At 36.6% G+C, this 21,751-nt stretch overlaps 2 protein-coding genes across 4 annotated transcripts; one reads left to right on the top strand and one right to left on the bottom strand.

The window, feature by feature from the left end:
* Positions 1-6,576: 6,576 nt before the first annotated feature.
* LOC128866761 (protein three rows) lies at positions 6,577-13,315 on the bottom strand. The gene is made up of 5 exons (XM_054107731.1): positions 12,850-13,315; positions 10,881-12,779; positions 9,978-10,808; positions 9,718-9,906; positions 6,577-8,540 (listed from the first exon to the last, which is right to left on the bottom strand). The coding sequence occupies exons 1-5, from the start codon at positions 13,165-13,167 to the stop codon at positions 6,837-6,839; spliced, it is 4,941 nt and encodes a 1,646-aa protein (XP_053963706.1). The 5' UTR covers positions 13,168-13,315; the 3' UTR covers positions 6,577-6,836.
* A 2,275-nt stretch (positions 13,316-15,590) lies between these two features.
* LOC128866640 (putative sodium-coupled neutral amino acid transporter 10) lies at positions 15,591-21,416 on the top strand. 3 transcript variants are annotated; one of them, XM_054107533.1, is made up of 7 exons: positions 15,591-15,757; positions 15,868-16,315; positions 17,335-17,452; positions 17,563-17,971; positions 18,382-18,530; positions 18,597-18,733; positions 18,790-21,416. In XM_054107533.1, the coding sequence occupies exons 2-7, from the start codon at positions 16,229-16,231 to the stop codon at positions 20,743-20,745; spliced, it is 2,856 nt and encodes a 951-aa protein (XP_053963508.1). In that variant the 5' UTR covers positions 15,591-15,757; positions 15,868-16,228; the 3' UTR covers positions 20,746-21,416. The 3 variants fall into 3 exon arrangements, with proteins under 3 accessions (XP_053963508.1, XP_053963507.1, XP_053963510.1); XM_054107532.1 differs by having other exon boundaries at positions 15,591-16,315; XM_054107535.1 differs by lacking the exons at positions 15,591-15,757; positions 15,868-16,315 and having other exon boundaries at positions 17,362-17,452; positions 17,537-17,971.
* The last annotated feature ends 335 nt before the right edge of the window (positions 21,417-21,751 follow it).

The raw sequence follows: 21,751 nt of genomic DNA, 5'->3' as shown, positions 1-21,751 counted from the left end.
TAACTGCATCGACAATGATCGATGCGAAGATGACATGAAAAAATATGTTAATTAAAATTTGAAAAGTAATTAAGAAAAACAAAAGTAAATAAAAATAAATTAATTAAGAATAAACAGATTTTACAAAACAAAAAAATGAAACAAATAAATGTGTCATTAACTAAAAGAACGTGGCTTATAAAAAATATATACTTTGCATTTATATATTCATATGCACTTAGCACACAAAAAAACAACAAAAAATACGCTTAGTAGAAAAAAAATTGACACAATTAAAATAAACATTTGAATGCAATTAAAATTTGACACAAACAATTACAAGTGTATTCAAATGAAATGAATATTTGGCAGTTTAATAAATGTTGAAAAAAAAGTATCAAAAAAAAAATCAACTGGAAACTCCAGCTTTATGAAATCGAAAAATTCCCTAATGCCACGAAAATCAACTGAAAAGTTTAAAAATAACACAAAAATGATTTGTAAAATTTATGATGTTTTTTTCAACATTTAGCGAATAAGCCTTAAATAAAGCCGAAAAAAATAATGAGTACCAGAAAGTTAGGTCATGCATACATATCGATACATTTTTAATGAAATGACTGAATAAATTAAATTTTTCCGAGTTGGTTCTCAAGGCATATTTGTATTTGAATTTCTATAACACCTACTAAATATGCATAAAAAACATGTAAAATAAAAACCACCAAATAAAGTAAGAAAAATGGCAGTAATGGCCAAATCAGCGCCTGAAAATATCTATGGCATTGCAGAAATTTTACCGTTCCACTATGTAGAGAATACAAAGATGGCGCCATCCCAGTATTTGACAGTAGCGACTGCATTGAAGGATATCAGCACAGAAAATAAACAAACCTTTGAGTGCAGAGTTACTTGTTTGTGGATTAATCAGTGAATATTTAGATTTTTAAACATTTTCCAGACTCATGAATTTAGTATATGAGCGAGAGATCAATTTTTGCTTTAATGTAATTGGCGCTTACACTTTTCCTATTTGCGATGTGTTTCTCGATGGAGGTGCTTTAGTTATGAGAAGCTGTTTTTGCAGAAATATAATATATATCACATTCCGAGATTTGCCATTGTCTGCCGTGGGGCCACCGCTATGAGAAACAACTGTTTCTATTATTTGGTGTTTCATGCCTGGGGATTTCAAACCTGTGCGTTTCCGAATGGTAGTCACGCCCCAACAGATTCGGCTATGACGGCCGCGTCTTTAAACCATCCCGATCATTCGACGAATCCAGCCGGTTCTTCGTAGTCGGACCTTGTCCAAGTCCGCTTCGGCCGTAATTGTAGACCATTATCCATTATAGACTATCATCTGGTATTTAGAAATGATATCTGGATATTTATGACGTTTCTAAAAACGTAGCGATTCTCTCAAGTTTCTCTTCCTGGCGCAATTAACAAATATTTTTTATTTCAATCGGATGGACTTAATGAGCTGTCTTTATATATCTGCGACTGTCAGTTTATGGGTCACTAAAAGTCAGCCACTTTGCTAACATTTCCCTCATATATACAGGGTGGTACATTTAGCGTTTGTAATGTAATTTAATTCGGTTATTAATAAAATGCGAACGAATATTTTTCAATGATTGATTTGCCAAAATGGAACATAATTTCATTCTATCCAGAAATCCAAATTTTTCAGTACATTTTCACAAGCTCTGTACTTAACTCATCAATGAATGTAAACTTCCTTTTTTATATTTCAATCGTCTCTGGATGGAATGCATACCGTCTGTTCTTAACTTTTAACTCTTTACTGCTCGAATTAATAAAGCGTTAAAAAAATTGTTTCACGGAGGAAATAGCTTTATTTAATTATCAATAAGACACATTAAAAGAAAACAATAATGGAACCATATATAAAAATTAGTTCAATTAGTTGTAAAGTATAGAAAACAGTTTAAAAGCGGAAACATTATTATCCGTCGAGAAAGATGAGCATATCGACCCCATGAAAATATTTTTTTTTTGTCAGAAAGTACTTACGTTTTACTTTGTTATCGTTTTGTTTAAAATGAAGCACTCGCACTTCAAATCTGCTTTTTTGCCCACTTGCACAAAAGTGAGGTTATATCGAAATATCACAAAATCATAGACAATTTTTTTGCCTTTTATTAAATAAATATATATTTGACGGATTAAAGTAGTTTGCATTATTTTATAACACTTAATCTATACTATAAAGGTGAATATCTGTACGTTGTCCGCGCATCACTACGAAACGACAACCCCAAATGACGTAAAAATTTTTATACATTCATATTTTCACCCAATGAAGGTTATAGGCATGTTTTTATGATGAAACTCCCTTCCCACAGCCCCTAGGCCGCGCCACCACTCTCATTCGTCACTAATAATCGAATATTTGCTTAAATCTAATCTAAAATCTTAGTTTTTCCTATTTCCCACTATTTATAGCACACTCTAGACTTCATAATCCGCATAAGCTGTTCAACTATGACCCAAATGCAAAGTTCAAAAACGGATTGAGATAGAAAATTAATAAAAATAATTTTTCTTGATATTTTTCTGATTAGTTGTTTTGATTTTATTCAACGAAGCATAGGAACGGATGCCGGGTATTGTAATATTACAATGGTTATTAATAAAAAATTATTTTCTATGAAATTATTGTTTGTAATTCTTTTATATACATATCCTAAATCCCTCAAAACTACTCCTATGCGAGCGGGGCCGCAGGTTAAAGCTAGTTTTGAGATAAAATTGAATCAAAACTGCAATGCCACATATGGATTCATATGCGGTAAAGGGTTAATATTTTCCAACTATATTCTGGCGACAAGCGTAAACGAACAAACCAATTCAGCTGATTGATTTCTATAAAATTACAATTGATTCACATAGAACAATGAAAATTTACAAAACAAAAAAACATAGAACATATTTAATGTGAGGCGTAGTTTAAGGCCAAACGATCAAAAAGGGGAACGAAAATTTCCAAATGACCAAAATAAAAATTCCAGCGAAACATCAAAAGAGCGGCGCTAAGCGATACATTTTTATTAAGTTCAGACGTAAAACACAAACACACACATCAACAAACTCATTTGGTCCATTTTCGTGAATGGGGAATGCTAGCAAAATATCATTATTCAGAATCTGAAGCGGAATAGACTCTCTTCCACGAGCGAACACCTTTATTGACGAAGTCGTAAAGATTTTTTCAAAGGAATTTGTAGTCCGCTTTAGAATCTTAGTGCAAATAAATAATCAAAGCAAAACACCAAATAATCAAAGTTCGATCGACCGAAGAAAAACAACAAAAAGGTTGGGGCACACATATTATTTATTTTGGGAGAAATTTGTGTCGCAGTTTCGAAACAGGTTATTGACAAAATTCCAACAGCACTACAGCAAAACGCTGCCGCTACCGCAGTCGGCGTCATTGTCGTTGTTGCTGCAAAGGCCTGCCTGGTCGATGGGGGTCGTTTGGTTTTTATTCAATTTGTGTTTTAAGTTTTATTTGGTTGATTTGCGTCCACTCAATGTGTGTGCGTATGTGTGTATGTAAGTACATGTGTAAATGTGTAGTCTGGAGTGTTTTTTGTTTACTGATTTTGCACTTTGCGCCTGTTTTGCATACATTACTGAATTAGTGAAAAGTGACTTAAATAGTATGGGAATGACATGCAGGTTACAGCCAAGAGAGCTCTCGAGTTGCGTTCTTCGTTTTAAGCATTAAAAATTGAATCTGCGAAAAAGGAAATTCCAGAATATTTGCGAATCACTGTCAAGCGTAGCACTAAATAATTGTTTATGCATTTCATTTGCATTTGCTGGCAATTTGGGAATCACTGCCACTGCTCAAAGGCTTGTGACATTAAAAAGTATTTATGTACGTATGTGTAAACTGTGCATTGGTAATTTGCTGATAAAATGCCACTCCCATGGCGATGTACAATGAAGCGCGCGTGCGTCATCAAAAGTGCATACGGGTGAGGTTTTCGCCAATTAATAAATCCTCTTTACCGTTATTAAATCGGCAGAGAGTATATAGAAGGCTTACTTCGTTACATTATAAATATGTATGCCATGTTTGACTGCAAGCAATCAATCGTTGCAACAAGGCGGTCGGTGCATAATCGTCAGAGGCTTTGGAGGAAAACGAAAGACTTAGGAAACGAACTTATGTCCTTTACGGCTCGCAGCAGATGATGTGCCCTTGTATGTATGTATGCATAAAAATACTCAGACTTGTATGAGGTATATTACATATTCAAAATTAAACACGCAAATAAGTAAGTACGTAAAGCTACATACATACATACATATATTACCAAGTCCTTATTTGAACGTAAAATTGTACCAATATTAACAACTGAAAACAGCTACGACTTAGAAAATGGAAAAAAACGCGCTTATCGCTTTACTGTTGTGTCATTTTGCCAGATGCCTTATGCTCCACACAGGAATAAAAGGATCAGATATATTTGTGCCATTTGATTTATAATTTTCTATCAGAATTATTGCATTTATTTGTTTGGATTGGATTTTTTATGAATAAACATATTTTGTGTTGTTGTATTCGACGCACCACGTCACGTTGATTTAGCGATGCTAGTCGAAGAATGGGTTCGGGCAATTGAACCAAATTTTGTTTGCAAATATAAGCCTACTTTAAACAGTTAAGGGGATAGATACTTGTAAATGGCCATATTTTCCATGATTTTCATTAAAATTATTTAAAATGAAGAAGTCACTATATTTTTTTCAAAATTGGCATACAGTTTATTTATACATTAAAATAATATAATTTTTTTTTTATTTTAATCATTTAAAACGGCGGATTCAATTCTTCCAGGAAAGTCGCAGCGGGGCTTCTCAATCGGCGGGCATTGTAGCATCGGCGTCAATGACCTGAATACAAAAAAAACAAAAAATTTTCTGTTTATTAATGCCATAATTTCTATATGAATTAAAAACAAATGGAAAAAATCGCTCAATAAAATGCTTAAAAAATGAATTTTGGAGCGAATTCTCCCACTATTTTTGCTTCGAAAAATTTTCGAAAACTTAAATTCACATAGAAAGTAATATCATAAAAAAGATGTGTGCAAAATTTCAGGGAGATCGGCCAATAACTTTTCGAGTTATCGTGTACGCCAATTCGAAAAATATAGTTTTGAGAAAAACGCGTCTAAAGTTTGAATACAACGTAACTATGATATACCTCTCCCAGCGCTCGAACGCAAATAATAGAGTCGTCACGGTTGACGATCTACAATATAAGAAATACTTAAATTTACGTTCTAAAAATTTTTTGACATACTCTTAAGGGATTATATTTACATTTTATAAAAAAAAATTTTTTTTTTGAAATTTTAAATGTTGAGCCGCATGAAAGCGCACGGTGAGTTTTTATTTTAAGCAACCCCTGTCGTACGATTCCGTGCAACGTGGCAGCGCAGATATAGATATCGTAAAAAAAATGCGACATGGGCTGAAAAGTCCCGGGCCTAACACATAGATGGCATTCGTATTATTGCATTCACCTCTTTTTTAGTCAGTACTAACCTTAAAAAGACAGCTGTTCTTTTATTGTTTTTTATATTCTTTAGTTCGTGAGTTATGGTGCTAAGAGTGCCGCTACCTTTGTTATTTTCAAAACAATAGATCAAAAAGAATATCGTGTTTTAATTTTACACTGCTTCTTGATGGGGAAAAACACCGTTCAAACGAAGCAATGGCTTGAAGAGTGTTATGGAGACTCCGCTCCATCAGAAACAACAATAAAACGATGGTCTGCAGACTTCCAACGTGGTTGTAGTCACACCGATGATGAACAACGCAGTGGAAGTCCAAATGAGGCGGTAACACCAGAAAAAGACTAAAAAATCCAGTCGTTTTGAATAATCGAAAAGTGAGTGTGCGTGAGTTAGCTGACATCGCAAAGATATCAAAAGAACAGAACGTGTTGGCTTTACATCGCACGAGCATTTACCTATGAGAAAACCCTGTTCAAGGTGGTTGTCGAGTTTGCACACTATTGACCAAAAAGAAGAATGAATTGATGATTCTGAACAATAGTAAAACTACATGAATTGCACCTCGAATTGCTCCCACCTCCACCGTATTCGCCAGATTCTATTGCCAGCGACTACTGGCTGTTCGCAGACCTAAACAAATTTTCGCCGGTAAGAAATTTCGCTCAAATGAAGAGGTTATCGCTGAAACTGAGGCCTATTTTGAGGCAAAAGATAAATCGTTCTACAAAAGTGGTATTGAAATGTTAGAGCGACGCTGGAATGATACGTTGTTTTCACTTTTAAGCCCATGTATGAAATAAACATTTTGGCGTTTAGGCCGCCCTTCAACTCCAATAGTTAGTGGAAATGTCAATTAAGAATGAAGGACATGTTTTTATTAAGAACTGTTGTGTGCTGGTAGAAAAACTTTCTCACTCTCAAGCATACTGGGAATCGAGTTGGATCTCCGCGGTTCCTTTCTTAAAACTATAACTGCCGAACTATTCAGTTCCGTTCACGACGAAGAAACGATGGAATGAAAAAAAAAGTCTAGTGGTATTATTTAATAATTGAGGATTTGCCACTGTATTCAGAACTGCTTTCAAGTCTATAAAAAATGAGTGCTTGCTTTATTAATTAGCTACGTTCAAAATTCGTTGTTCAAAGTAGAAAATATAATATAATAACACACAAAATCAAGTATCTACTAAACTACAAGTCTAATATGTAGACTGAAATTATAAAAGAAACATAGAAAGTGCACCAGAAATTTAACTATATGAAACGTAATAAATATAACATGAATGTAGTTTAAAATTATTGTCTGGCACGTCTGCTCAGCGTTCTGCTGACGGTCACGGGTGGAGCAACATTTTCGTCGCTTTGTTTGTTGGGCGTTTTGCGTGTAGTCCGCGGACGCCCACGAGTTGCACTGCCTTTGGTGGTGGTGTTCTCTTTGCTCTTTGGTGCTGATTTTAGTGCGGGTGATATTCTAATTTCGGTATCCTTTGTTATCACCTTTAGGGTTCGTACTTCGGTTTTGGTGCGTGTATTCGATTTCGTAGTAGTGGTTTTAGTCTCTTCTCTGATCTTTTCGACCACTTGCACGGGCAGTTCATTCGGTATTATTGTGACTGTCTCACTCGTGGCACAAGTGCTCATTTCCGTCGATGCTTTATTTGTATTTGCTTCCTTATTTTTACGACTTGTTTGGGTTGTGTGAGGTGATTTTTTGGTGGTCTTTTTGGCGTTTGCAGTTTTTGGTGGCGCTGTAAGTGTGTAAAAAGTGGAGTCTGGCGTTTTAAAGTCATCAGCGTCATCCGATATGTCAATGATTTCTGGTGTGTTTGCTTTGTGCTTTTGTGGATTCAATGTTGGCGTGTGACTCTTACTTGTGACTAAAGTATGCTCCTCATGCTCCAGCAAGTCAATCGTTTCAATTTTTTTACAAATATCAAAAATATTTTCACGATGTTTACTAGCTTTGCGAGCGCTTTGTTTCTTCGCATGGGTGTTAACCACAGTTTTTGTAACGTCATTTCGCTGGCTTTTGGCATCGTCACTGTCCAATAGATCAACCGATTCGATACGTTGGCATTGATTCAAAATATCGTCAGTGTCTGTTTCAGGTGTAGAATTTGACGTATTGCTGCTCGCTTCACTTGCTGCTGCTCTGATTGCACGCAATTTTCGTGCAGTTAATGATTTTGAGTTGGTTTTCGTGTGAACCGCACTTGCTTTAGCCGGAGTTTGCAACTCAGCTTCAGCAGCCAATTGTTTTCTCATTTTTCTCACACTCGATAATGCCGCTAAAGGCTGCATGGCTATTTTTTTATGCACCAGTTTCTCTATCGTTTCACTAGCCCCTTGCGCCCCAACGGCAACTTGTGTGGATGTTTGCTTTGGCGTACTCTCACTGCCGTTAAATATTTTGAAGCCGAGTGCTGTCACCTTTTTACGAGCACTGGCTGGCACCACATCCACCGTAGTAAATGTTAACAAACCTTCCCCTTCCGGTTCATCCAAATCGGGTGAGACGTCGAATGCTAGTGCACGCCGCAATCCAGCACAGTTCCTACTCTCTGCTTTTTCAGACATCTCTCTTTTGGTGGCGCGTAATTGCAGTAGAAGATTTATTTGATACACGGTGTCTACATTTCCCCTCATATCCGTGCAACTAACAAGAGCCGATTTAATACAGCTCAACGCCTTTTCATATTTTTTATGCAAACGCAAGTAATTAACATAATGCTGCAAACTTAGGAGCTGGATGTTCTGAAAACTGATCTGTAGAATAGTATTTTGCTTGTGATCCTCTAGCCATTGCTGACTAGCTTCATAAAAGTCCTCTAGATTGTCATGATTATCGGCAAGAAAGTAGAGTCTTGCATTCAAGCAGCCAACCATGTAGCAACACCATTGAAGAATTTGATACTGTTGAAGCGTATCGTTGCCTTGAACACATAGAAAACGTTTGAGACTGCTTTCTCCTCGCGTTGACGGACTAAGTAGCATTTTCATCTGTAAAGAATTAATGCAAAACATGTAAACAAATTATAAATGAAAATACTGAGAGAAACGATAAGTTAGTTTAATAATGAGATTGAGAAACAAGTATAGGGGTTTTCAGTAAGAGCGCTTCAACTTTTGAACTTTTTTGAATAAAACACAAACGGTTTGACTTTTTTAACTAATTTTTTTTTTATTATCGAGTTTGAACATATACATTTAAGTATGAAATTCGATTTCTTTTGCATGACCACCGCGTGCACGTTTTACGAAGTCCAATCGTTGAACCCAATTTTCGACTACTCTTTTACACAAATCGGCCGAAATTCCAGCAATTTCGCGTTCAATATTGGCTCTGAGCTCACAAATCGTCGCCGGCTTGTTACTGTAGACCAATGACCGTAAAATGGCCGTAATGCTCTTAAAGTCGCAGCAACAGAACGATTATTTTCATAAAAAATTTGCACGATTTGCAATCGTTGCTCAAGTGTGTAGCGTTCCATGATGAAATGTATACTAATGAAGTTTACAAATGACAAGCGAAAAATAAAAAATATTGCGTCGTTCGCCCTCCCTATCGGAAAAAAGTTGAAGCGCACCTTTTGAACAACCCTTTATAAGGCTCGAAGATTTTTCGAAAAATTTTCTAATAAACCTTACTATTGACTACAAATATTAGTTTGGGTAAAAAGAAATCCATTATTTTTATTTCTTATTTTGCGCAAATAGTTTAAAACTGTTTTATGGTCGATCTTTAGCTGCCGGTTTAGATGGCGGTTAACTTGGATTATTCCTGTAATTTTATCGACATTATCGACATTTTCTTTAACGTCAGAAATGTTTGAACGGAATCGACGAAATTCTATTCATAATTTCAGCGGCCTGGCTTGAGTTTGCGCCTTCATCAAAGAAAACTTGTCAAATATGCCGAATTTTCTCTGTGTTGACTTCCATTGTTAACACCCTGTAACTCAAGAATCATTGTTAGCGCCCTGTAACTCACAACTGAATGGAACAGACAAAAAAACAGCAAAAGAATGTTTTTTGTTTTAATTGTCACCTTGAAAACGAGCATAAACTTTAAATTGTTCGATCGATACTTTACGCGATTCGATCACTACATCCATATACCGAGAAAATAGTGGACTTCTTTTCCCCCAAACTTATATTTTAACTTTATCAAACGTACAGTTTTAATGGGTGTTGCATTGAGCGGTATCATTTTACGCAGCGGCTCCATGCCCGAATGCATTAAATCCCACGCTGTATTACTTGTCGGTACTGCCAACTTCTTTTCTGCAGCCGCCTCCTCACTCATTTGCCGCAGATATTCTAGGCTTTTTACTCCCAATATGTATTCAATCAATTTCACTTTGATCTTTAGAGAATATATTAGAATATGAGACCCAAATACCTTTTCGTCATTATTAACATTTTCGAAATGCTTACCTGCGCCTTTTTTAAGTACTCCATTTGCAAATTAATCCACGCCCACATGGCTAGTATTTGTATTAAGCGCAAAGCTGAGCCTGACTGCAACAGAATCTTAAAAATCCCAGCGAAATAAGAGTTGACCAAATTATCGCACAAACGATTGGCTGCACACTCCGCAACCTGTGTTATAACGCTCAACAACAATATCGTATACGACATTAGTTCGCTTCTGGAAAGTTTGAAAAAATCGCCACGAAAACGTTCCAGAATATCTTCCATTTCACGTAGCATGCAACGCTGAGAAAGTTGTGAATCTATCTGATGTTGATCATTGTCTAGATGCTTCCACAAAATACGAAATTTAACCATGTCAACAGTGCCAAGTACCACATTATACTTGCCCTGCTTGTTGGGCAACTCAGCATGCACTTGCTGCACTAACTCAAGCAAAATTTGAGCGTAGCTAAGCTGACCATTTCGTGCATAATAATGCGCTACTTGGCAGAGGCATATGAGGACATAATTTTGTAAACGGTTGGCAAGCGTAGGGAGTTGTTGTGTGGCGTGTAATAGAAAAGTTTCTTTACGCGCGACTTCTTCGGCTAAATTGATGCCTTTTTCTGATGTTAGAAAGTACTCACTATGTTCACAAAAATATGTTAGGCTTCGAAGTGAATTGTACTCATCGTCGATTGTATTTGCAATGCGATAGTGTAAAATCCAAGCTTCAGTGGCTAAATCTAAGTAGCCTGACAGTTGGAGGTAAAGCGATAAAGACGTCACATCGGTAATGATAGCTTCCCAGTCGATATGCACTTCATTGTTGACAATTGCTTCCGTGTCCGCCTGAAAAAGAGGATTTGACAGTAGTTATTTTCATACCGCAGGTTTTTTTGAAATACGAGATATTTTTCATACTTTTTCATAGAATTTCCGGAAACATTCCAATGCCGCTTCAACTTGCTCTATTAATTTTACCTCATTTGCTACAGTTATCATGGCAAATTCTTTGCGTTGCAACAGCTCTTCCAGATTATCCTCTTGGCATTTTATTTCCACTGCTAAATTATCTTTCTGTAACTTCAACGAATCGAAAATAAGCGCCGTGTTTATATGAGCCGCACAGAGGTATTCCAAACGTGACAACCCCGCAGTTTTTTCCAATTTCTGTTCTATCTGCTTCTTCATTTTGCGAAGTCGGGTGGCTACTGCTGGTTGAAAATCGCCAGAGCCACGCGCAACTAACGTCTCGCCGTACAGCGTTGGACTGCAATCCATTAAGGTCAACTGAAGTTGTTCGTTAGACTTGTGATACTTGAGAAACTGTTGCGTCTCCAACCAATGCAGTAAATGTTTCTGTGGCGTATCCAAAAAAACCTTGAGGGGACTATGACTTTGCAAATTTAATTGTAAAACGCATTGACCAGATGTGATATGGGGCGAGTCGGTGTAAAAGTGGCCAATGCTATTGCGTAGATGCGAAATATCGGGCCAAGTGTATTCCTGGATTTTTGAGGCTATGTGTGCCGCATGTAGATCTGCTGTCAAACTGGCGTCGCCCGCACGTAGTGTCATTTTATATAGCCGTCGTAATAGCAGAGTCCAATCTTTGATCGTGAACTTGTGTCGAATGCGTACAAGAAATTCAACGAGTGTAATACACAATCGTATTTGCAACGGTGTGCGCATATCTAACGTGAGTTGAATGATACGAGCGTAGATCAACTTCAATTCTGCGGACTCAGAAGTTATACAGGCGAGCGAATCAAGCACGCTAACACCATGCCGCATCACCAATAGCAGTTGCGTACGCAGGCTGATGAAGAGTTCTTCACTTACTCCAGAAGTGTCATCCACTGCTATGGCGTAGGATGAATACGCTGCCAGCGCACTAACAACCAATGAAATCATTGTATGTTTTCTGGCGCTAGTGCAGCAATCTAACTTTATTAGTTTCGTTTCAACAATGCGAGGTGCCAAACGTATGCAACCCAGTATTAATTCGAAATGGGCTATGTAACATTCAATACTATTCATATGCTGCCAAAAGGAACCGAAGGGTGTTGAGGGGTGTTGTTGCAGGTGTGTGAAAAGCACTGCTATAACAACAGGCACATCTATAAACCACCGCTCTTGCATCAACCCCTCCCCATAACGGTTGAAGAATGTTATTAATTTTCCACTAAGATCTTTATATATTTCTTTGAACTCCCCAGGATTGGGCAATCCATAGACTAGCTTCACAAGGTAATAAAGTAACGAAAATACGTAGTTGGCGCTCTTGTCATTTGCAAACACAAACATGTCACGACATGTGCGCAAATGTCGCAATGCTAACTGCTGCTGCAACCTATCTGACACATCTAGCTGGAAGAATACTGCGAGTGCCTCTATGTGGCGTTGAGAGTGAGCTTGCACGTCCTCTTTTGTTGGCTCCGAGGTACGAATGCCCTTCAGAAGAGCAAAGAAAGCATCATACATTTGTGTCTTATTAGCCGGCAGAGATGCGAGAAAATTAAAAACTGTGGAAACGCGCTTTGGCACTAAATATTGCACAAAATCCGTTATCAACTCCGGGTATGTAAAATTGTCCTTCTTGTTGCAATGCAACATTTGCATGAATAACTCTTTTAGTGCGTCAAGAATGCAGGCAATGTGCTCTTGTGCCAGATGGGCATTCACGCGTGTGTGATGGTGTTGACAAAGTAAATGTTGCAGGTACATACCTAAAACCACTTTATAGTCACCTTCACTTTGAAGACAACTTGGGAAACTAGCCACAAGGTCACATATGATTTTAGCTTCTGCAAACAATTTCTGATGAAAGAAAATTTAGTTTTTATATTGGAGGTAAATGCATACATATATATTTTGGTTTTCGTCTTACCTTGTCCACAATTAAGTGGTGCAAATAACGAACATGTTCCAGGTACATTGACCAGTATTTAGCGCCTATTGATGGCTTTATGTATTTCGATAGAACGAGAACCAATGTATCACAGTAGACTCCATTATGCTTGCCTTCAGGTTTTGCAGCAGCAGAACAAATGGATCGCAATATAGATAAAGCTAACTTCACTCGACGCTGATTGGAGTCCTTATTGTCATCCTCTCCCAGTGCTAGCAGCTGTTGTTGGACTTTATGCATTGCACTTATGGCCATTACATGCGTTCCCTTAAACGCTGCTTCACATTCGACTGACATTCTTGTTAAATAATTTACAACTTATATATGCCTGCCAAAAAATACTATCCCGCGAATACAAAACACATTTACCCTTTTCGTAGTTAAAATTTTTAAATATAAAAACAAATTTATTTGCCGCTTCTTCAGTGCAGCCAACCTATTGAACATTTTATTTAAGTGCTGCCGTACACATATAGAACGTTGCCATTTTAATTGAAAGCAAAACTCTAAAATTCCTCAATGAAGTAGCATTAAGAAAACTTTAGCTCAGTTCAATTTCTAAAAAATTATAAGAAAATACTTTCGTTACTGTAGTTTTTACAAAAGAATGATAGAATACAAAATTCTATCATCCCAAGTCGTAACGTCACCATAGAAATCAAACAAACGGGAAGAACTGAAATTATAAGTGAAATGTTTTTGTTGTTGTTGTAGCAGCATAAACATTCCCCATACTTACATACGGTGAATGCTGCTGGAGTGACAGTCCTTGGCCGGATATAAATCCGGGTCGTTTCGGTAACGTAGAACCGACTGTCGTGGAAACGTAATAAGTGAAATCGAGCTGTTTGGAAGCTTTTACACTTTTATTATGCCATTAATTATTATCTTATATTAATATAAAAATCTGAATATTCACTGATTGATTTACAAACAAATAACTTGCACACACAGGTTTCTACTTTTCTGGCGTCACTTCTTCTGTATTGTTTACATCGTGGTTTTGGCGTGATAACGTCTTATAATTCGATTTAACCGGCTGCACGCACGAAAAAATGTGTCGTTACCTTGCTCATTAGTGTTACCTTGCTCATTTGTCGTTACCTTGCTCATTTGTCGTTACCTTGCTCATTGCCGTTACCTTGAATGAACTGCAAGCGAAAGCGCGGAACGAACGACAAAGCAAACAAAGCAAACGAACGGCAACGTTCGACATCTTGCTCTCTCCTACTTAAGTGAGCGTATATATGTGTTCTTATTGATTATTATTAATGTGATTCACTTGAAGAATTTAAAATAAAACCAAGTTTGTTATTATTTTTAATTTTTTTATTACATATGAAGGACAAAATGTATGGTAATGTTTACCACATAGCTTATAAGATATGTTTTATACTAATATATGTATGTATATAAACATGCATATACTTATACAATTTCGCGCAATTTTCAAAAAGAACAAATCTATATGAAAAGATGCATACAAATCATATGGGCATATCAAATATACGAATCTATTCCGTACGCAAGCAAATGTAAGCTAATGTGCTTGAACTGCAAGCGAGAGCGCGGAACGAACGACAAAGAGCACAATCGGCCCCCGCGTTCGGCAACGTTCGACATCTGGCTCTGTCCTACTTGAGTGAGCATATATATGTATGTATATGTACATATATGCGCCTTTGTATATAAATTCACATACTTGTATTTGCATATGCCTTCTTCCTGTGTGCAATGAACCATTTCACTGTAATGAACCATTTCTCTGTTGAGAATAAACGATGATAGGAAAAATAGGAAATGAGAAAGTCAAATCGATGATGGTGCCTCTTAGTGTTGTTGACTTATTAACGTCTGATGCACAATCGAAATTGAAGATATCTTTCATGAATTTGATAAATGTTTCGTCATTTTTCACGTTTGTGTAAATGTAAATTGACCTATTCCATTGCAATTCCATTTACCTCCTCCTCCATATCCATACAAAATATCTATCAAACAAATAAAATTAAAATTTTGTTTTGAAAATTGCAACCATTCCATCAATATTTTCTTATGACGTTGTCACGTTAAACTATCGTCAGTAAACCGACTTTACAGACAACCTCTTTTTTACATATATAATGAACCAACTAATGCTTCATTATTTATCCGAACAAGATATCATGAAATATTTATCTTAAGTCATATTTACATGAATTCGCAGCACGGTGTACAGAATACAAAAGATGGCCGATGACGTCAGTACAGCGAATACGCAAGCTTTGATTAACAAGTTACTTGTTTGTGAATATTTAGCTTAAATGGCTTGTGAATATTGAGATTTTCAAATTAAATCAAATTCAAGTTCCACGTTGTTCCCGCGATAGTCGGTTCTACGTTATCGAAACGAATCGGATTGATATCCGATAACAAGTTCCACGTGTTAATTTGTGAAAGCATGAATTGTAACAATCTCCCAATGCAGTTTTTTGCTTTGTTTTTTAGATAACGCCGTGGAAAAAAGTGTGTGCATGTGTGTGCATAATCAATTGTGTTCGTCAATTTCAACTTGCTTTCGCTCACACTTCCTCGAATTGTTGAATCAGCTTAATCTTCTTATTATTTGCTTACTCTCTGTTTGACTTTACGGCAAATAGGAAGGCGCAATCTTGTATTCTATCATTCATGAGTTTGCAGCCATCTGGCAGCATTCTTTATTGCTGCCGATTGTTTGTGTTTTTTATTTTGATGTTTTGTTTTAAGAAAATACTTATTTGCATTTGCTTTGTCAATCAACAAGAAATATGTTCGCAATTTGAGTCAGTACAGAAAAGTTTGCCACAGCGTCAGTAATTTAAAAGTGTATTTAACGCAGTGCTATTGAAGTAACTTTTTTGTACTAAAGGTATAAATCGCTAAAGTGGGTTGTGGTTGGCTTATCTATGACAATGTTTATTTTCACTGCTTAAATGAAAATACATTTCGACTGATAAATGTACGTGCATATTTATTTAGAAATTCGACCGAAGCGGTATTTGTTAAGGCTCAATACTTAAATAAATTTTTCTGTGCCAACAATTGCATTTATTGACGATCTATAGAAAGTTAATGGTGTTATAACTGTACATACAACCACACACAGCATTTCTTCGCTCAACGCCCACAAAATATTTAACAGCTGTAGCCAGTACCCAGTTTGGTTAAACGGCATTTCTCCGATGACTGTTGTTGGCGCTGTTGCCCCTAGACCTTGACCTAATAACCTTCCCGGCTTTTAACCCGATAACGATTATTAGTTTGTAATATATTTGTAATAAACAATAAAAAATAAATAAATAAATACGGGATATCCACGGTTTCTGGAGCGAGTGTTAGTATGCTGGCTTATTCGGGGCACATAATGACGCTAGCCAATAGCATCATTGGCGTGGGAATACTAGCAATGCCGTTTTGTTTTCAAAAGGTGAGCATATAAAAATTTATTAATTTTTACATTTCTTTTAAAGGCAACAAAGTTGCTAAACTTGAGAGACTATGAGTCATTAGTGAAAGAGATAAATGTTTATTGGGTTTATGACATGCTGATCGAACGTTATAAAAGATAAGATACATATAAAAACTTTAGATATGGCCCAAACAATGAAATTAAGTCTTCGCATATTAAACATGTATGCAAATGTAAATGTATGTGTGCGGTATGTAAACGCTTGCTGAATTAAGTGTTTCAAAATCGCACTCAGTGTTAAATACAAACCCCTCAAATGCGAGAATATCCATCTAAACTTTATTTTTTTTACAAAATGTTGAAGTGAGATCAGATTTTATTTGAGTACCCGATTCCGGTAGTAGTGAGTTAACCCGACAATTCTACGTTCTAAAGTTTCGTGATATTTCAAGACTGGGAAATATTTTAAATGAGTTTGTTACGATATTGTTCATTGCCAGTCTTCACTGCTTCAATGATAAGGAATGCCATCAAGGACCTAACTTTTTAGTCGTGGCAATGAAACAGCTAAAAATAAACCTTGGCAGTCGACTAAAATTATTAACTGAAATTGAAAAGAAAACTGACAATAGTTTGTGTATGTGTACATAAATGGTTTTATCTAAATATTTAAGTAAATACACAGACCTTCATATATTTTGTTCTAAACTACAGATAAAAAAATATCAGCAAAAACGTATTTCCATTATAGGTTACTGCCTTTCCGCGTAGCTTGAGGTAATGTAGTTATTTTACTTTGTCAATAAAAATAAATGATTTTACAAGCAAGTTGCTCAAATTAACACTTGGAATTAGCATTTGTGTTTGGGAAAAGTGTAGATCGATGCTTAGCGAGTGCCTCCGTATGCAATATTCACTATTGTGAAACATGTGAATATTTTTTGTTGCACTTTTTTCGCACCTATGCTTTGAATATTAACGCTATGTATGTACTTTGTATTACACATATATTAATTTGAATATTTGCCTCATTTTAGTGCGGCATTGTACTTTCTGTTCTGTTGCTCATCATCAGTAATTGGATTACTCGCTTATCTTGTCATTACCTTATAAAATCATCACTGCTGACACGACGCAAAAGCTTTGAGTTTTTGGGTAAAGTAAAAAACTTGCCAATTTATGATCGTAGCAATCGTTACATTTTTAAACTAATTACAATCAAACAATTTTAAACTTTAGTTTTTCGTACATTTGGAACTCAACAGGTTTTCATGCATTCGGCGCTTCGGGCAAGCTACTAGCTGAGCTATGTATTATCGGATATCTCTTCGGCACATCCGTTACATACTTCGTTGTGATGGGCGATTTAGGGCCGCAAATTGCCACAAAGATGTTTTCCCTCAACACTTCCGAATTTCCACATCTCCGGACTTGGGTGATGATCGGTGTAACACTCTTCTGTATACTGCCATTGGCTATGTTGAAAAATGTGGATAGTCTTTCGACAGTGTGCGCTGCATCGATAGGATTTTATGTCTGTTTGGTCGTAAAGATTGTGTTGGAGTCCGAGGCGCACATTGTGACGCATGATTGGGTCGACAAAGTGGAATATTGGCGTCCAGCTGGCATCCTACAATGTTTACCCATTTTTAGTATGGCGCTGTCATGCCAAATGTAAGTGGAACTTTTCTCACTGATTTCTTTTTCTATTTCTACAATTTGCATAACAAACGCTCGTTGTAGTTGTAATAATAACTAACCTTATTATTATTCATTATTAATGATCGAAGATATATAAAATCGAGTGACATAACACATACCTAATTATTACATAAAAAGAAGAAAATACTAATTAATAGCAATAGGTTACATATTATCAGCTCACCATTGGCATATCTTATACCATATAAAACTAAAACTGGTCAGAAAAATTTGCCTCTTATCTATTTCTTGTTTTTGAAATTTATCGTAAAATCCCTCTTTTCCATACGCCTCATTACCACTAAGCTATTAAAATACAACTGAGCCCTAATTTATGTAGTTCCCCAAATGTTAAACTATTAAGCGAAATTCACATTTGTCAGGCAACTCTTTGAGGTGTTCGAGAGCATCAATAATCAGAGCGTTGAAAAATTGAATGGAATTGTACGAAACGCAACATGGATTTGCACTTTTGTGTACATAGCGGTTGGATTTTTTGGCTATGTGGCCTTCTGCACTCAAACATTTTCGGGTAAGCAATGATATGAATTTTTATAGTTTTTATAAAAACAACTAATAAATAACTAAATATGTTTAGGCAATATTTTGATGAACTTCTCGCCCTCCTTTGGCAGCGATGTTATCAAAATTGGCTTCGTGTTGTCGGTTGCATTCAGTTTTCCACTTGTTGTGTTCCCTTGTCGCGCCAGTATTTACTCACTTCTCTATCGTAAGGTATTATGAGTATATAATTTTGTACAATTACATATTTTTAACTATCATTTGTTTAGGGCCACACTGACAACACGGGCTATATTCCAGACAACCGTTTTAAGGTGATCACTACCTGTCTTGTTGGCTGTGCACTTTGCATCGCTCTAATGATACCCTCGGTGGAGTTGATTATCGGTTTAGTGGGTTCCACCATCGGCGTTGCCATTTGCATATTGTTTCCGGCATTCTGTTTTCGGAAAATTGTCAAAAAGGACTCTACCGAGCGTTCTTTGGCGCAGTTTATATTCATTAGCGGCTTTTGCCTAATGGTTTTGGGCACTTATGCCAATTTAAACGCAATTGATGAACGACGATCTGGTGCGCATTTGCATGTGGCAGAAGAGCTGGAAAATTCGAATTTCGCGAGACCAACGGAAAAAGTTAATGTGTTATCACAAGACGCTATTGCACCCTTTCAACAGCAAATAGGGAAAATAAAATCAGAAAACCAATTTGGTGAATTGAAGTTTAAAGATAATGATTTGGTGCTCAATGCAAATCACGTAATTGAAAACAAGCCGGACGTTTTGATGAATGCAACTCCTGCGCGGCCGGTTCCGCCGTTACCTGTACAAGATATTCATAAGGCAGAAGGCAAACCAAAAGCGAATATGGTAGCTGAAAAGCAAGAAAGTAGCTTCAACGTGAATTCACCCAACCCAGAGGCGATTATAAATGTTGAGTCGAAAAAAAATGTAGGCGACGTGCATAAAGTTGACAAAAATAAGGAAGGCGAAAAGGAATCTGCTGCGTCGAATCTTAAGCAACTGCAATCGAATTCTCTACCTAATCAACAAGCGGCGCAACTGCAAAACATTCCTCTACAACTGCAAAGCTCGCGGCCAAATCAAAAACAGCAAACAATAGATAAGGATGCTATTAAGAAGGAAGAAGAAATTGCAGCCGAAGAGTTGAAAAATGGCCAAAAAGCGCCGAAAAGCAGCAATGATGTCGAACTTAAGGAAACGCGAAAAGAATTGAAAAAGACAAAGGAATTGCTGGAACGCACTGTTGATGAACTAAAACAAGAATTGGCTAAACAGAATGAAGAAACACAGAACATGGTTGTTGAAAAGTTGGAGGAAGTAGTGCAAAAAGTTGAGCAAATCGAAAAGCAGGTCCAGCATAATAATCCCGCGCAAGCACCCACGCAGCTCAATAAAGACAGTAAGGGCACTTTGCCACAAAAGCCAAAAAATGGGGCAAAAGAAATTGCAGTACCACCTATAAAGAATGAGGATACACCTAAGGGAGAAAAGATTCAAAACCGCCTGGATGAGAAACCATCACTTCTGAGTATACTTTCTGAGCAGCCAGCAGAAGCGCGCGACACACAGCAGGTTTATGAGCCGCTCTCCTACAAAACTGGGGAACTGATTGAGCAAGTAAAGAATGGCAGCAAAGCGGAACTACCATTGCCACTTCCCTTGGCCGTATTGATTAACGCGTCCAATATTAAAACAAATAACAAGTCAAATATTCATGACCGACCAGTAGCCGATAAGTCTATTAGCATTCCTCCACATACCGCCGATAATACTAGCATACCCATTAAGACTGACAACTCAACACAAATAAAATCAAATGATCCACCGATGGCAAGTTTTGGCCAAACACCTATTGAAGAAGAGAAAGAGAATGTGGAGGCTATACGGCGAGATATACTCCAGTTGAATTCCGAAGGAATGAAAGACATTCCATCCTTAGTTTTATCAAGAAACGAAACAGAAAATGACGCTGACTTGGCTGAGGCAAATGCGCATCATTTGAGGCAAAAACGCTCGAATACAAAATTGAATGCGCCTAAGTTTGAGTCAAGCGATGCGAAATCGCAAAGCAATAATTATTTGAGCGAGCCAAATACGGAGCAATTACTAGCACACGGAGGAATAAGTAATGCAATCAATTTTAAAATTCAAAATATCGGACGCGAGCTGAGATCAGTCAAAGAGGACAATGAAGTGAAGCATTAAAATGGAGGCTAGCATGGAAGAAAACCGCTCAAGTACTCATCAATTTGACTACGTTTCGACATGCTGTTATGGCCCTTTATTTCTGATGTGAAGCCAAGCTACGGCATATCGTCCCCTTAGTATTAAAATAGCCTATAAATTTTTTGATGTTTTGAGAAAATGAATTTCAAACTTTTTGTCGAAAGTAGCTCTCACTCAAATCTCGTTATGTCTGTAAATATTTATTATTTTTTGACTGACGTTTTGACCCACTTTGTGGAACTAGAATTTGACAAAATTTTGACCACATATAAAATCGACGATGGAGAATCCAAAAATTCAATAAAAAAATAATAGCCTATGAGCACATAGGCTATTGTTATACTAAGGGGACGATATATTTACACATATATATACCTCTATATACTGCGTGAATGTATGTATGTATGTAATGTAGTATGTGTTATTAGCTCATTATATATAGATGACTCAAATCCATTATATGTTTAAAACATTCCTACCGAACTCTTAAGCTTTTCTCGTAGATTCCCGTGTACCAAGCCGTCACTTTTGCTCTGAGTGCATATACTTATACATATACGAGTACATACATATGTACATATTTTTAAATATGTTAATGTTTGTACGCATGTTGACAAGACTTGATAAAATAAATATTTATTTATTTATAATATATATTTTTGTGCTTTTATTTACACATCTGCAAATTCAAGTGCTAGTTTTGGCTAAAGCTTCCAACTAAATCGCAATTTACGGCTTTAATACATTGCGACAGGCCATTGCAGAACACAAAATTAGATACGCTGTTATTTTAAATAATAAAAAATGGCGCATACACTTCAGTTAGGTGTTTGTCCGAGCTCCTCCTCCTATTTGTGGTGTGCGTCTTGATGTTGTTCCACAAATGTGGTTTTAAATAGTGTGGCATATTTGTTGTTTTTGCAGACTAACGAAAAGACTGCGAATGCTCCTAAAGAATATTTTCTAAGTGTTACATGGAAAGACT

The sequence above is a fragment of the Anastrepha ludens genome, chromosome 6 (assembly GCF_028408465.1).
Source record: "Anastrepha ludens isolate Willacy chromosome 6, idAnaLude1.1, whole genome shotgun sequence".
Lineage (NCBI taxonomy): Eukaryota > Metazoa > Arthropoda > Insecta > Diptera > Tephritidae > Anastrepha > Anastrepha ludens.
This window is presented reverse-complemented; position numbering and strand designations above follow the sequence as displayed.

What these genes read in the sequence shown, in the direction of transcription:
- LOC128866640 (XM_054107533.1), top strand. Translation starts at nt 16,229, where the DNA reads ATGCTGGCTTATTCGGGGCACATAATGACGCTAGCCAATAGCATCATT. An exon ending in CTGCACTCAAACATTTTCGG is followed by an intron (nt 18,531 to 18,596) that starts GTAAGCAATGAT and finishes AAATATGTTTAG; the next exon opens with GCAATATTTTGATGAACTTC. An exon ending in ACTCACTTCTCTATCGTAAG is followed by an intron (nt 18,734 to 18,789) that starts GTATTATGAGTA and finishes TCATTTGTTTAG; the next exon opens with GGCCACACTGACAACACGGG.
- LOC128866761 (XM_054107731.1), bottom strand. Translation starts at nt 13,167, where the DNA reads ATGTCAGTCGAATGTGAAGCAGCGTTTAAGGGAACGCATGTAATGGCC. An exon ending in ACCACTTAATTGTGGACAAG is followed by an intron (nt 12,780 to 12,849) that starts GTAAGACGAAAA and finishes TTCTTTCATCAG; the next exon opens with AAATTGTTTGCAGAAGCTAA. An exon ending in ATGCAACACCCATTAAAACT is followed by an intron (nt 8,541 to 9,717) that starts GTACGTTTGATA and finishes AATTCTTTACAG; the next exon opens with ATGAAAATGCTACTTAGTCC.